Below are 16,346 nucleotides of genomic sequence, written 5' to 3' on the forward strand. Positions count from 1 at the left end.
CTATCAAGAAAAGTATGCCCAACATATTTTAGGCTGAGCACTCTACCCATCAGCAAATTATTAAAACTACTTTTGCTAATTTAAAATAATATATTATTCCAATGGTTGTGGAATAGTACCGCACACCTTCCCTCTATTAGACCAAAATTTATAATATTCATTTATGTTCCATGCATATAACTTTCATTCAACTAATTATTTCAACTTTCTTTCGACTAAATTATAGACAACTTGAACAAGCAAAGAATACAATATCTAATTTAAAATATCTAAATATTTTGTGTGTACTAATAGCTATGCAACCCACTGTTATGACAAGCGGGGGAGTTGTAGAGGCAACAATTGAAGCTGAAGTTGGAGGTACGGTAAATAAATTGAGAGAAAGCATTTGATGGCAAGGAGGGTGCATAAATTCAATTTTAAATATGTAAACCTTGTGTCGCGGCCGATGTCGGCTTTAGCATTTTGTGGTTTAACTAATTGAGTCGCCTTGTAAATATGTAAATCGAAATATCCACCCAAAAGGCAGGACACAGCCTCCGTGCTTGGGCTTGGGGTGTAGCGCATTAATTTGATATGAAAACAGTGGCAAGCAGCAGCCAAATAGACGTTGCAACACTTGAATGTTTGTTGTTTTAGCTGCTGCGAGTAAATAGCCTTCGAATGCGCTTGCAACACACGAGTGTACAATTAATTACGCAGCGCCAGATGCCTTTTTAAGCCAGAAACCAAAAAAAATACAACGAATAGCTAATTAAAATGCATGACGAAAAATCGAAAAAAACAAAGCACACATTTATCGATTATCGACGGATGCCATTTTGAGTCGAAAACAAAAGCTAAGCAAGGCTAATTAAAATGCATGACGAAATATCGATAAATCGAAAATGCCATCGCTGCCATTTTGAGTCAAAAACAAAAGCTGTGCAAGGCGAATTTAAATGCATGACGAAATATCGATAATGCCATTGCTCACATTTATCGACTATCGATTGCTGCCGTTGGCGACGACAACAACAAAAACGTTGCTAGTGTGTATTTTGCGGGGGTGGGGGGCAAATGAGGTCGAAAGTGTCACATCATGCTTAATGATGACGATGACGTTGCGAAGGAGACGGGGCGACGGGTCGACGGCGCCGAAAACTAAAACTAGAGAAACGAAATTAACTGACAATGTGGCGTATACACAATATGCCGGGGCCCAGCGCCAGCTACTGATAATTGCAGCGCTTTCAAGTGTCTGGTCTGAATGACTGACTGACTGGCTGGCTGGCTGACTGACAACTTCCACATGGCTCGCTCACCTTGTAATTTGAGCCCAAAATTTGTTGCAAGAAGGAAGCACTTATCCAACTAGTCAGTCAGTCATCTAGGCGGTCTCTCCCCCCACCCCCCACCCAAGCTGGAGCCGAGGCTGTTGCGCTACAGATTATATCGCATATGCATATAGGTAGATTCTATGTATATATACATATATATATATATGGCTCTTCCAAATATGTTTCCCAGGGCACTCTTCCAGCCCATAATGACGATGATGCGTTGCATTTGTGTGTGAGTGACAGTGACGCGTCAGTTTTTTGGTGGCCTGCCTGCCCGCCGTCTGGCCGTAGACTCATTTATGGATCTTATGGACTGTTGGCCTGATCTCCCTGGCTGCCTGGCTGCGATCTGCTGTGTGTGTTTGCCCACCACACGGATATTTTCATAAGGCAGCTAAGTAAACCACTCAAGTAGGACATGTCATCGTTGGCGCCAGCGTTCAACCAAATGCCGACGACGAAAGGCACCTCTTACCATTTACAATATGCCCAGGCTTCATTTTGCTGATATATCTACAATATATACATATATACATTTTATTTCGCCTTTGATGTTGTTATTTGTCTTGGCCTGTTGTTGCAGATGACTTCTGGATCTGCATTTATGGCTCGCTGGCAGTCAACGTTTGTTGTTGTTTACACAGAAATTGATATTTTATTTCAAAATACAAACATATAACTTGAAGGAAATGCCAACTGCCGGAATAGCAGATACCCTAAAAGAGAGAGCGAGAGAGAGACAGAGAGAGAGAGAGAGACATCATCGATTACAGAGAGAAGAATGAGAAGTTTAAGCCTGGAACAATTGTTGAGATGAACGTATTTTGAAAAGAATAAAATCTGCAGTCTTTTAGGATATGATGATAAAAAGCTTCGTTTTTAGGTTCCAATTGTGCTGAGCCTCATTCAATTTAAGACAACTCCTTTTTAATAATACATATTCAAATTTCTACTTTCAAGCCTTTGCATTTGAGGCAAACTTCGCGAGTAAGATTCCTTTGCGATTTTGAGAATTACATTTATCTTTATTTTACGTAAAAACAAATTCAAATCTTCTGTTCGCCTTTAAGCTTTACTCTATATTTAAAGGATAATACTGTATCCTTAAACAGAGAATCTTCTTCTCCAGTTGCAATCAGAAAACTTATTTAAATTTTCCATATTTTCCATAACAAATAACATCAACATATGCTCATATTTTGAGTAATAGTTTTGCTGAGAACTCTTAAAGACCCTTCTTTTTCGCTACACCTGAAAAATCCAACCCCCAATTTAATAAAAAAACGCTTTTCATATTTTCGGTAATGATTTAAATTCTTAACTGTTTCATTTCGTTTGTTTTTTGTTTTGTTTTTGTTGTTGTTGTTGTTTTTATTGCATTCTAAATGTATACGTAAGCACTATGATTTGCATACTTAAACTCTATTTACAAGTACGTACACACACAGAAATTAGAATGAAAAACTTGTTGAAATTTTCAGTTGTTTTTTTGTTTTGTTTTAGCTGTTTTTTTTTTGTCAGTTTCCCAATTTGATTTTTATCGTATGCGTAAATCTTAAATAACTATCTTTGAAAAGTGTGCGACGATGTTTAATATATATATAGTATGTATATATATATATATATTTATATCAATATATATATTTCGATATCTCCTTAGCTGCATATATGTGTTAGGAAACAGCCCTTGACAGGATGCAGGATCTGACATGAAGTTGGCTGCGATTGTTGTTGCTTTTGCTGTTATTGCTTTCGGGCGCTCGAGCTGCCCGAAGGTTTAAGGGCTTAAACGACGCATTTGACTTAAACTAAAAATTGAAACAATTCGAATAGCTGGGCCTTAGTGCAAGTGGGCGCGGTCGGAGCGGGAGCGGGAGCAGGAGCAGGAGCAGGAGCAGGAGCAGGAGCAGGAGCTGGGGCAGGGACTGTGCGGGGAAACCCTCGGGGCAAGGCCAACGCCTCAAACCCTCTGATATCATGTAATCTCGGGCGCGCTATGCTTCAGCTCGGGCGACGTGGAGAACGGCCTGTGCAGCAGCAGCTGGGCGCTGTGATGATAGCCCGTCATTGTCGTCGTGGTCGTGCTCGTGCTCGTGTTGGTATTGCTGCTGCTGATCTCGTGTGCCGCTCCAGCACAGGCGGCCACGGCCGCCGCTGCGGCTGCCACCGCCGTCGAGTTGAGTTTCTCGGGCGAGTTGATGCGCAGCTTGGGCGGCGGCGGCGGAGGTGCCACCACGCCGCATTCGACACTGTAGGCGGCCGCATAGGCCGGATGATGCAGATGCGGCGCACCGGCTGCGCTGCCGTTAAGCGCCAGCGGCTGCGGCAGCTGCGGATGCGGCCTGATGACAATCGGCTGTATGGGGAACTGCTGGGACATCTCCTTCAGGTTGCTAAAGCTTTGCAGGTAGCATCCGGCATTGAACAGACTGCTGGCCGCATCCAGCTTGAACGGCGGCAAACAGCCCGCCGGCAGCCCGCCAGCTCCAGCTCCAGCTCCATAGGCCGACGGCAGCTGCGGCGGGGTGGGCGAGGGCAACGCGCTGCTCAAGTCCCGCGGCTTATCGTCGTCCACGCTGAGGCTCTCCTCGTTGGCGCCGTTCGACATGCTGCCCGGACTGTGCTGCAGCTGCAGGCTGCTCGGCACCGGCGAGTGCGTGCCCAGCGATATATCCGAATCCGAGCTGTCCGAGGGCGTGGGCGAGGCGGCGCCATCCGCCCGACGGCTGCGGCAGCCCATGCCCGAGTTGTTCTGGTTGTGCTGAATGCTGTAAAAAACGAAGTGGAAAGGGGATATTCAGTAATATATATTATCATTTGTATAATTCTTAAATATAGGCTTTAATTTAATCAGTTCTTGTTATAGCAAGATCGCAATCTATGTTTGAGCAATTGCAAAGAAATTGAAAGGCGATTTTCTGAAATAGATTTTTTGCATAGTGAATTTAGACTATGCTAATAATTTGTATACTTCCTAAATAAAGGTTTAAATCTAACTAGTTCTAAGAACTAAAGAAGCTCAGATGCAAATAGAAAGATCTCATTCTATGTTTGAGCAATTATTCCTATATTGTAGTTCTTTCTTGATAACTTTCGAAGATTGCCAAGTTGTTGGCAGTTTTATCAAACTATCTATAAAACTGAGATATTACTTGGCATAGAAACAGATGGACGTTCACATCCGTTCATTTACTTCCTCGAATCTATTTCCATTAGGGGAAGTATATAGATTTGTAAAACAATAAATGTAAATAGTATGTAAAACTCGACTGTTAAAATCTTTAGTTATGAATTTGCCTTTCCCTATTATACCCCCAATCCATTGAAAATGTGTAACAATGTTTGTGGAAGCATCCCCGATTCCACAAAGTATATATATTCTTTATTAGATCAACGAACTGAGTTGATCTAGCCCTTTCCGTCTGTCCATCTGTCTGTTTATTTGAAGGCATCAATTTCGGAAACTTAAAGGTTTGAAAGGTCTCGTATATCATATGCAAAAATAGTTTATCATTTTTTTGACTTGTCCCATTTTTATAATATCGATAAAAATCGATTTTGAGAAATGATTCTTTGAGCGTAACTCGAAAATAATAAGAGCTAAATGGTGTATTAGAAATATTTGTTTATTTGGATGCCTCTCTCCATTCCCTTCATAGTTGGAGATAACTCATTTTTAGAGCTAAGGGATTGTGAATACCTTTAAACACTTTTGTACTTTTGTAGTCCACGTTTAAGCACTGAAACTTGCTTAAAAATCCGACTGTAAACGAAGCAGTTAATCAAGAATGCATTTCCTTTACAAAAGTGTATAGATTTATGCATTTAAGAATCTAAAAATGTTTTTATAATATATTATGCTCCACTAAATGCCACTCAGCGCCTCAATTTTTACGCTTCAACTTGAACGTTAACTAGATAATATTAATGATTGATCCATTAGATTTATATAATCTATCTAGAGATACAAATATGCCAAATCAAAGCGTTAAATCGCTTATTTATCCACGGAGAACATCAATTAGGGAACCATGACAAATTCAGGTGCTCCACAAAATGAAAAGCTTCCTTAAATTGTGAATTGTGAGAGTTTTTTGTTTTCTGAATTCCCAGTTATTAAATGAAAAGCGCCCTTTAAGTTGGCTGTGTTAATTAGTGAATGTGGACAGCGTGTTGCAAGTGTTGCACGTTGCGTTGTGTTGTGTTGCACCGCGGGCTCTCCGGCCACGCCCATTATGCGGCTCATTTGTCGTTGGGCTCGGCTCGGCAGGCGGCAGAGGCAACTTTCACACATGCTTAAGACAAATTATCTGTGGCCAAAACAAAGGAGTGCCCCCATGGACACACACATAAAAAAAAAAGAGATGACTTGATTAGAAGGCCAAACCGTGCAACAGTCGAAGTGGCAGTCCAAGTGGCAACGGTGGCAATGTCGGCATATTTATAGAGTCATCAGAGTGCGGTGTGTTCTGTGCTCGGAGCTGGGTGCCCGGCCTCGTATACATCATCATCTGCATCACGCCGCATGACGCCTGCACTGTCATAATTATCGGTTAGGATTCGCTCAACTTGCCGCAATTTGTTGACCCATCAGCATTAATAATGCCTCCCGACTCCACAGCCTCTGTCCTTTTGCAGCGGCTCGTGTTGTGTGATTAATGATGCCTTCGCACTGGAGGCAACCCGTCGCAGTCACAACTCGGCTGGAGCCGCGAAATGTATCTGCGGCTACCTTTTGCCTCGCTTTTTTTTTTTTTCCTTTACTGATTGTTGCCGCTGGAAAATGGAATCGTTTAGTTGCCTAATGCGCCAACTTGATGGATTACCATTTACCACTTGACACTCTGGCCATTCCACTGATGAATTACACATGGCACAGATCAAACGACCGTGTCCAGCACAGAGCTACCCGCTGCTGAGATTTCGATTATAGCCTATATGATGTTTATGGGAAAGCCGAGTGTTTGCGGTGGGTCAAAACAGCTGAAAATGGCCGCCAACCGTTGTGAAATTGTAGCTTTTAGCGGTAGCGATTACGCCTCAATGAAGCTCAGAGCCAGACCAAGCCAGAACCTTCCTGCTCCTGCGTTAATCCGCGCCAGAGCTCTGGCACGGGCGCTGCTGCTGCTCCAAGGCCGAGTTTTCGCTTCATTGGGGCGACCAGCACGCTTCGCTTGAGCCAAAAAACAAAAAAAAAGGCTCATATATATATTTTCCAAACAATTGACTCGGGAGATCCAAAGAGAGCCAAAGGGTTTGCCTGTCTGGGAATCTGATACTGTGGCACCTAACCGAAACCGAAATGACACGTATGTAATTACCCGCGTGGACACAAACCGAGTGACATTCACAGAGAGAGAGAGACAGGAGAGCGAGAGAGGGAGAGGGGGAGAGAGGGTGATGGAGATAAGCCTCCACTGGTTACCCTGGCTGGTAACCTGAGCCCAGGCCCGAGACATTGAAATGCCTTAATCGGCTCATGTCAGAAGATTCGTGTATGCGTATTTGGTCGCTCCGGGATTGGGATTGGGAAAACTTATTCAGCTGCAAGAATGCCGGGTAATATGATCTGATCATAGGCCGAAACTCAGCCAAAACAAAAAAAAAAACAGAGAGAAAAGAAGAGGTGTATATAACTCTTTCTCAAATTAAATATGGCTTTGAATTGTGAGTGTAAATGAATATCGATCGGGATTAAAATTGATTTTCCGACACCGATTTATAGGGTATCTGATAGTTTAAGCGGCAGTTTGCTGTTATCGAAATAAAGAATATTGATACACATTGAATGTTCTTATATATTTTGTTCGCTTTATATCGGTTTAATTAAAGTATAAAACCGATAAATCGATTATTTTGTTGACGAGAGCAATCGAATCTTAATAAAGCAGAAAAAATATGAGCAAATGCGATTTATTACATTTAAATATAAACTCTCTTAAGTACATATGCTCTTTATAGGGCATAATGTATTTGTGCAAATTTATGTAACAGGCAGAAGGAAGCATCTCCGACCAGCGATAATATCCAAGTCGGTCTAGCCATGTCCATCTGTCCGTCCGTCGGTATGGAAATTAGAAAGTTGTGTATTCTAACTAGGCTTTTAGCATTTAATTTTCATAATGTGATGTGTTGAATAATAAGGGAGACACTCGTTTTTGTCGACTTTTAATAAATAATTAAGAGCTAGAGACTTGAAAACTGTTTTACGTAGGTCCACTTGGTGCCCCTGCAGTACGAGTTTGTTTCCGATAATCGATAACTTGCCCCGTTTCCAAGCAATCGATAAAAATCTATCTATTGAAATCTTGTTTTTGAGCAATTCTCTTATGTTTTAAGAGGTAGAGTCGCCAAACTTGACATATAGCTTCTTGAATAGTATATATACCATTTATCAAGTATCTTTCTTTTTATAGATAACGCATAGAAGAGGGGTCAGGGTATCCCCTAGTCGGGAGCTCCCGAATAGAGACTCTAGTTCTTTCTTGTTTATTTTGAATAACATCATCGATGCAGCATTAACTCCGTAACACGTAATATCTCTTAAGATTTAAAATATTTATTTAAATGCAAGGTGTCATATTTAAATAGTTCTTTAACGTTTCAGTTACAATCGTGCGGAAGCTCTTTGGAGGCAAATGCAAATTGAAGCGAAATGAATTCAGATTGAACGCATTTCGATAATTGTGTCATACAAATTGAAAGTTATAAATTGTGTAAATATTTAGACAGCAGTCGCAGTAGAAGTCGTCGCAGTAGCTGAGAAGTGCCCGAAAATCCGTCCCAGGGGTTCGAGCGCTTAGGTGGACCGAATAATGGATGGAGATGGAGTGCCGGGCCGGGTAACAGGGGTGAGGGGTGAGGGGTTTGGGGGGTTGGATAGGGTGGGTTTCTTTTTTTGTGCCCGGCGCTAAACGCAATCAACGTTTATTTTGTCCTTTTCTCTTTTTTACTTCGATCTGTTGACAAACAGGATTTAAATTTGTACAATTTGAATATTTTGTTATCTTTTGCTCAGTTCCAGTTTCGGCTATTTGCACAGTTACTTTGCCAGCTTCTCGTTATACATTTCACTTGTCAACACACACACACACACACTCGCACACATCACATGAACATCCGGTGTTCGACTCTCGAATGACTCTTAAACTTTGTGCTCATTCTTTTATATATATCTGATTGATTTCTTTAATACACTTTCTACGCGCTGCTGAAGTGGGCGAGGCTCGACAGGTCGGTCCGCCTGGCCTCTTCCTGCTCCTCCTCCTCCTCCTCCTCCTCCCATTTGGCAGCTATAAATGCATTGTATCTTGTATCTTGTATCTCGTGTATATTTTTCTCACAAGCCACCGAAACGGTAGTTGCGCTGTGCAAACATCGTCGAGTATCTCACTCTGTGCCCTGCTCTGGCTTTGGCTCTGGCTCTGGGCCTGGGCATGGGTATGGGTACTTATGGCGCTCGAGTGTGCCTGTCCGAACGCGCAGCCAAGTGGGCACTCGGATTTGGATATTGACAATGGCTGCAGCTTCTGACTGACGGACGGACTGGCTGACGGACTGGCCGGCCGACTGGCTGGCTATCCGGCTGGAGATTCCACATATTTTCGTTAGAATTCGAGCTGTTCGGAAATCGATGAACAGCCTCTTGAGCTTTTGGGGCCCAGTTCACAGGGTCAATCTGTGCTCTGCTCCCAGCAGCAGCGTCCTTCAATTTCTTTATGTTCCAGCCGCAGGTTCAGTTAATTTCTATTGCCACAAAATGTGCGTGTGTGTGTGTTTAATATTTTGATTGATCATTGACATTTACAACATATTTGTTGTGCGTGTTGTTTATTTGTTGCTGTTGTTATTCCCATTCATTTTTATTACACACTCTGGAAATCTTATTCCCATTTCAATTGCCGTTGATTTCATTTCTGGTCGCCTCTTGACAAATTGCTCTTGTCCCCCCCGCTGGCCCGCCCCCTCGTTGCCCACATTGTGTTCACTGACACCCGCCCACTCTGGGCTCCTACTTAATTTGGCCATGTGTGTGTGCGTGTGTGTGTGTGTGTCCGTGTGTGGGTTGGGGCTTTAGTGGCTATCACGAGCTCGCATTTCGTTTATGTAATTCACGCAATAAAATCATCTGTGTGGATTTTTTTAAATTACCCGCCCCGCCTTGTCCCGCTCCTCCCCACGCTGCTTCGTCTGGATCGTCCATCAAGTGGTGCTTTATAATTGAACGAACCCAAGTCTATGACTTGCTAATTGAATTAGCCAGAAGATGAACAAACCAAAACTTAACAGTTGTTCCCATCAATTATCTAATCTCAACATTTCTTTCAGTTACGCGAAGATTTAATTAAAGTTCGACCAAGCTGGATTTTTCTAGATATTGTTTCAAATTAAATATATGCTGGTGTACATTTTTTAAAATTACTTTCAGTAAGTAGATAAGTCTTAAAATTCCTTTTTTCATTAAATAAGTACAAAACGTTTCGGTTGAAGTTCGTTAAGTACCCTATTTTATGAGTCCAAACTTTGCAAAAGGCTTTCATAGTTTCAATAGATAAACATGGATGTATAAATTATTATAAATCAAAACAGTCTGAAGCCGACATTTCAATCTACTTTCTACTTAAGAGAGAGAGAGAGTAAAATATATAAATTGAGAAAAAGATAGCTTTGAAAACTGACAAATTAATGAAAATGTAAATAAAAATTCTTTCTAATCCCATCAGACGCCAAAGATTAAACATTATATTGTATATTGGTGCTGGTGGGAACTGGCTAGACCTTGAATATGCTCAGTAATTGTTGAGATATCTTGAAAGATGTATATAAGAAATTAATTTTCGATCGATTATAGATTATTTCGATTTGGTCAGTTCTGAAATATGTCAGGCAGTTCATATACTGATAAACAGACGAACACGACAAAGAAGTTAGCTTTAAAAACTGAGAGACTAGATAATATCTGCTGGACTTGATATTGATATAGGATATATACATTTCATGGACCTGTTGGAAAACAAAATGTTTTTAAGACTAAATGTTTTTAGTGACTGTTAAGTAAATTTCGAGCTAGCCAACTCCAAATCGAGTCATGAGAAAATAATTATATAATATAATAATACCCTCTACAAGGCTAGAAAATACTCAATGACATTACTATTAGTCCAAAAAATCGTGAGATTTAGTGAAACAAAGTGACTTTGAAGGAAAATAGTGAACAATTAAGTCTAGCTATCTGAGATGGCATTGCATTGAATGTGAATAGGAAAATATATGAATGAGGCAAGAGATTGCCAGCGATTATATTATCCATTACTTGGCCTAACGCTAAGACCTCCCCTCCCCCCTCCCCCCACTCCAATTTGTAATGCCTTACTTTTGTATTTTAGCCCACAGAGCATGACCAAATTGTTGCTCCACTGTGGCTAACATTTTCATAGTTAATATCTTAATAACTCAATTTCGGGAGCTGTGCGCCTTTCTAATGCGCGTCTGCTGTCTAGTTGCCCCTTATGATTGATTTACCAACTCGGAGAGCAGCAAAAAAAGAGGATGAAGAAGAAGACGAAGAAAACTCCATAAATAAAGTGTATATCGTCCGGCTACTACGCTGAAAGAGTCTGCGCTCAAGTGCAGTAGCAAAAATGTTAACAATTTTTCAGCACTCGATGCTTGAAAAGTCAGCGCCTGTTACTTGCTCCATCTCGCTCGCTCTCACTCGCACCTTCTCTGTCTGTCTCGCTCGCTCTCTCTCTCTTGTCTGGGCTCTGGTTAGAATGTCTCAGTTGAGTCGCTCGCAAAAGCTGTTGCTCATCATTATTTTTGCCGGTGCTGTCGATGTGGCTGCTGATGACTGACTGACTGATTGACTGACTGACTGACTGTCTGTCTGACGTATGCACGGCTTTTAATTTCATATTTCTCATATCATTTTTTATTGTTATTTATTTCTTGTTTTTGTTGCTGTTGTCTCTGCCGGCTTTCTTGTCTTCTTTGGCTGCCTAATAGCACGATGACTACACGAGAGCCCAAAAACTCGAAATCCAACAACTCGAGCTCAAACTAGGAGTCGCTGGTGAAGGTTGTCTTGGAGTTGGAGCTGGAGTCGGAGCTGGAGCTGGCAGATGGAGTTGTAATGGTCGTTGTTGGCGTGTGTATCCGTTGCCGCTGCTAACTTTACAAGGCGAAATAATCGCCATCATTTTAACTAATGACCCGCTCCGAAAGGCGCTTGCCTGACTGACTGACTGACTGGCTCGCTGACTGACTGCTTCTTCTTCTTCTTCTTCTTGGCGCTTTGTGCAGATTCATTCAGTTCGAGCTGGCGAGCTCCTAACTTAATAAACACGGCTGCGGCTTCAACCTGCAAGTTTTCTAAAGAATGCCAAAATGTTGTCGGCAGCAGCCATATGCTTGTCTGTCAGCAGGGGGTGGAGGGGATAATGGGGGGGGGGGGGGGGGGCAGGGGAGGGGGATTGCTGTACAGCAGGTAGAAGCAAGTTGAAATATTTGCGCATCTGCAGGAGCAGCGCGCACTTGAAGATCGTTTGGGGGCTTACGGCTTTCTGCCGTGTCATTCCACTTAACTTGCCATCTTTCACTTGGCCGTGGACGACGACGACGATCTCCACAGAGATCGCGCGGAGATCTTCTTCATTTCAACTTCGCGCGAATTGGTCGAGTTTCTTTTTTTCCTTCTATACAGCTCGTGTTTTTTAGTTTAAGTTGTTGTTCCTGTTGTTGCCCCTTTCAAGCGAAGCAAGAGCTGCGCTTACATTGTTTTTGTAACTCCACAGCTGCTGCTCCGGCTGCGGCTGCTGCCGTTGTCATCGTCGGCGGTCATTTTAATGTGGCCAAAAGCGACGACCGCAACAAACGGCAGAAATTGAGAACGCTTCGATGGATGTCGCCGCCGCCGACTACAACGACTGCGACGACGACGTCGACATCGGCACGGATCAATGAAATGGAAACGCCACAGCGCAGGGCACCCGCTGCTGCTGCCGCTGCTGCTCCTGTATGAGATTCCCGCTTCCATTTCCACTTGGATGCGGCTAGATATCAGTTTACGCTGCTTTGCCTGACGGCGCTTTCATATGGCCAGCAGCAGCAGCAGCAGCAGCGGCTCGGATTACACTGGAAGCTGTGCTTAGGGGGTTCGCCTATGCCTAATGGACCCCAAATGATGATGCAGTGAAGCATTTGCAACAACTTACCGATTCTTGGCAGCAGCGGCACGATCTCGTTGACGGCGATTCTTAAACCAATTGCCCACTTGCGTGGGATTCAGGCCGGTGGCCTTGGCCAGTTCGCGTTTCTTGGTTGGATTCGGATAGGGATCCTGTAGGTACCATTCGCGCAGCAGGCTTCTCGTGCGCTCCTTGAAACAGTGCGTCTTCTGCTCGCCATCCCAAATGGTCGGCGGCAGCGGAAACTTTTTGCGTACACGATACTTGTCAACGGGACCTGCAGCGAGATAGGAGATATATAGATATATATAGATATAGATATATAATGTGGCAGATATATAATTTGAACTCACCCAGCGAGCGGCCGCGCAGCTTTTCGGCCTCAATGTAGTGCGCCTCGAGCCACATGGCCTGCAGCTTGCCATAGGATGCTTTTGTAAATTTATGATTCTCTATTATTGCATATAGTTCCCTGTCGAAAAAGAGTACAAGAAATCAGAAATTATCTATATACATATATATATATATGTTATATATGTTAACAGTCAAGCGTTAGCAACCCTTAAAGGGCAACCCTGAAAAGCTATTGGAACCTTCTATTCCGGCCGTTAAATATCCTGCTGTGCTTTGGTTAATGGACTTGTCGCCTGTTGTAGCCCAAGCTCAGCATATTTTATATGTGATTGGAAACAATTTCATAAGCATTCATTGACTGACATCGACTGTCGTTGACAGCTGAGTTAAATTCAACAAATTGTTTTAATTGGAAGTCATTTATTTATCCAGCTCGAAGCAATCAAATCACTTGCTCGCTTTGGATTATATCTAGATTATATATAAATCAATCGATTGTGTGTTGAATATAGAAACGGTTATTGATCGAATTATATTTATGTGTCCATATGCTAAAGAGTGCTAAGTCTAAATGCTAAGGAATTATATCATATGTATGACTATACGGCATATATATAAAAAGAGATTTAAGGTGAGCTGAGAATATGTGAACCTTATACCTTATAGGAACTATATTTCATATAAACGCAGGAATTTAGACTGAGGTGCAAATATTTGAACTAAGAATAAATAGGTATTCCGTGGAATATCATAGATTATACGATAGGAACTAGGAATGTTATATACATATTGCATTTGATATATATAATTTATATTTAAATAAATTTGTATACATATTAACAAGAACAAACTCAGCTTCTTGTCAAATTCAAATTAAATCTCGCAATTGAAACGGAAAAGTTTAATCAAAATTGCCAAACTTAATTTAAGCAACGACAAACTTTAACTTGTTAAAAGGCGAACTTCTTTTAAGCATATATTAAAACTAGCTAAGTCGGCTGAAATTTACTTTTAAAACTTCCTAAGCAGACTTTAGTTGATTTAAGTAAAGCTTTTAAAAAAGATTTCGTGTGTTAAAAAAAAGCACTTAGCACGCGCATTTCCCAACACTTTGAATATTCTTGGCGACTCTAAAAGCGCAGCTTAAGCTGCAGTTAACATTTAGACATGCATGTTAAAGCGCTTGAAGCACATTACTCAACGGTTCTCTGTCAGTTTGTCAGCTGTCATAACCAATATATCAAACTTGACTGGGGCTCTAATGAAACGTTTAACCGTAGTATGTTGTATTTGTTTAATGATATCTCAAAGATGGTGAGTTGAGCGGAGACGTGTTTGTCCACTTGTTAATAACCTGATCTAGCGACAAGTCTAGTATATTGCATTATAGACTTGTGTATCTATGACTAGCTAAAGTAGTTTGTCAATCAAAGCCGTTAATTGCAGACGCATATGAATACAGATGTGCATTTAAATGGCAATTTACATAGGTAGTTCGTGTGGGAAACTCTAGGATCGCAGCAGTTCTCGCTTCTCGAGCTAATCTCAAGTTGGTTTAACCGAAAGATAGGCTTTCAAATGGCTTCAATGAACTGTTTCCGGCAAATTAAAATGCCCATTTTTTTTTGTTGTTTTCCCTTTTTTTTTTTGGTGTTTGTAATTTGAGAACTTATGCAAAACATTTCGTGGAGAGGAAGCTCGAAGCACACTCCTATGTGGATCGGATCGTCAGGATTTCGGTCTGGCATTGTTCGGTCGGTGTTTTATTAATCAAAATCTGCTGCGATGTCTGTTGTTTGGGTTCGACAAATGAGTTCTTTAATTAGTAAATTAATGCCATTGTTTATTAATTTACGCAGCTCATTGTGTGCTCTCATTACGTGTCCAAACACACACAGACAAAGCTCAAAACTATCGAATAACCAAATGTGCTCTAACCCAACCCCTGTCTCGCTGCCTCCCTGCCCCTCAGATAACTCGAGTCGAGGTTAATCAGAGCGAGGTTATTTGAGCCGTGTGCTTTTGTCCCCCTTTTTGGTTTGGCTAAATGGCAATTTGTGTGTGTGGAGCAGCAGCATCTCTCGCCTACCTGAAGTTACCGACATGATAGGCGACAACTGCCCGGGCCCGGAGCACCGCCTCGCAGTTGAGTATCTCGTGCATGTTGGGCAATGCCACTGGCAAACTCCATAGGAAACGTGCCAGACGCTCGATATCGCCCGAATCTTCCAGAGTCTTGCATACGATCTCCACCTGGGCGGCGGAGAAGGCGAGCGTCGGCACCGCCAATATCGGACTGGGTGCTATAATCTGATGGTGTGTGGGCGAGAATGTCTCTGAGGGCGGCTGTTTGCCCTCCGTCGGTCCAACGGCCATTTTATGCGTTGAATCCACTGTGAACTAATTCGCATACTATTCCCAACCAAAGCGAATCAATTTTGCAGCGAGTACTCAATTTAAACACACACACACAATTTGTATTTATATATATCTATAACGATCACAGTCACTAGATCGGGCGTATAAACTCTCTCTCTCTATATATTTTATATAGATTTATTTCTGCTTAGCACGTTTTTTTTTTGAGTGATTAGCTGGGCATATTGGAGGATCGTTCACGCGCGACGCTTTGGGGAATCCTTGATGCCCGCGATACCCGACCGACAACAACGAATGTGCAACTGGCTGCGGCTGCGGCGGCTGCTGATCCAAATCCGGATTGCGTTCGCACTGAGTCCAAGCTGGGGCGTGCTATGGATATAACCAGGGCGAGCGACCAACCAAACGTACAACCGAGCGCACAAAAAATACGTCAAATAATGGTCTTGTAACTGAGCTGCCTACTATGCGATGGACGACGACGGCGACGACGGCGATGACGGCGATGACGGCGACGGCGACGGCGACGGTTACGATGGCAACGGCAACGCACAACAATGACGCGCCACAGATACAGATACTCTGGCAGCAACAGAGCCAGCAGCAGCTACCAGCTACCAGCTACTGCTGCCAGCTGCCAGATACAGATACAGCTACAAATACAGCTACAGAAACGAGTTGCCACTCACACACACACACACACACACGCACACTGTAACAGATACGGATACTGAAACACCACCATACCAGGGCAGAGGCTGTTGGGTAGGCGTTCCTGGGGCACTAAAGTCGCACTGCGCTGAGTGGCCTGCCCGATTCTGCCAGTCAGTGCGTAGCTAGTCATCTCGCTCTGGCATGCAGACAGGCAGGCGAGCGGGCATAGGGCTGGCTGTCTGACTGTCTCGCTCGCACGGCGGCATTGCGGCTGCGGTGGTAGTCAGCCCCGGTTGCGTTTAAATGAAATGTATATAAGCCCTACAACACATGCATACACACACACACACACTCACACACATACAGACATGCATGTGTACATACAGTTGCAATTGCAAGGGAGCTTGCTCAGGGGGTGGGGTAAGGGTGATGAGTGAGGCAGCAGTTCGTT

At 42.8% G+C, this 16,346-nt stretch overlaps 1 protein-coding gene across 1 annotated transcript; it reads right to left on the bottom strand.

The window, feature by feature from the left end:
* Window positions 1-2,753: 2,753 nt before the first annotated feature.
* On the bottom strand, window positions 2,754-15,850 carry Optix (optix). The gene is made up of 4 exons (XM_064687653.1): window positions 14,952-15,850; window positions 12,862-12,980; window positions 12,536-12,785; window positions 2,754-4,090 (listed from the first exon to the last, which is right to left on the bottom strand). The coding sequence occupies exons 1-4, from the start codon at window positions 15,236-15,238 to the stop codon at window positions 3,298-3,300; spliced, it is 1,449 nt and encodes a 482-aa protein (XP_064543723.1). The 5' UTR covers window positions 15,239-15,850; the 3' UTR covers window positions 2,754-3,297.
* Between the last annotated feature and the right edge of the window lie 496 nt (window positions 15,851-16,346).

Source organism: Drosophila montana, unplaced genomic scaffold, assembly GCF_035044405.1.
Source record: "Drosophila montana isolate Dmon_TW-CO22-7 unplaced genomic scaffold, ASM3504440v1 contig_3200_1, whole genome shotgun sequence".
Lineage (NCBI taxonomy): Eukaryota > Metazoa > Arthropoda > Insecta > Diptera > Drosophilidae > Drosophila > Drosophila montana.

What these genes read in the sequence shown, in the direction of transcription:
- Optix (XM_064687653.1), bottom strand. Translation starts at nt 15,238, where the DNA reads ATGGCCGTTGGACCGACGGAGGGCAAACAGCCGCCCTCAGAGACATTC. An exon ending in GCTGCGCGGCCGCTCGCTGG is followed by an intron (nt 12,786 to 12,861) that starts GTGAGTTCAAAT and finishes ATCTCGCTGCAG; the next exon opens with GTCCCGTTGACAAGTATCGT. An exon ending in GCCGCTGCTGCCAAGAATCG is followed by an intron (nt 4,091 to 12,535) that starts GTAAGTTGTTGC and finishes CGTTTTTTACAG; the next exon opens with CATTCAGCACAACCAGAACA.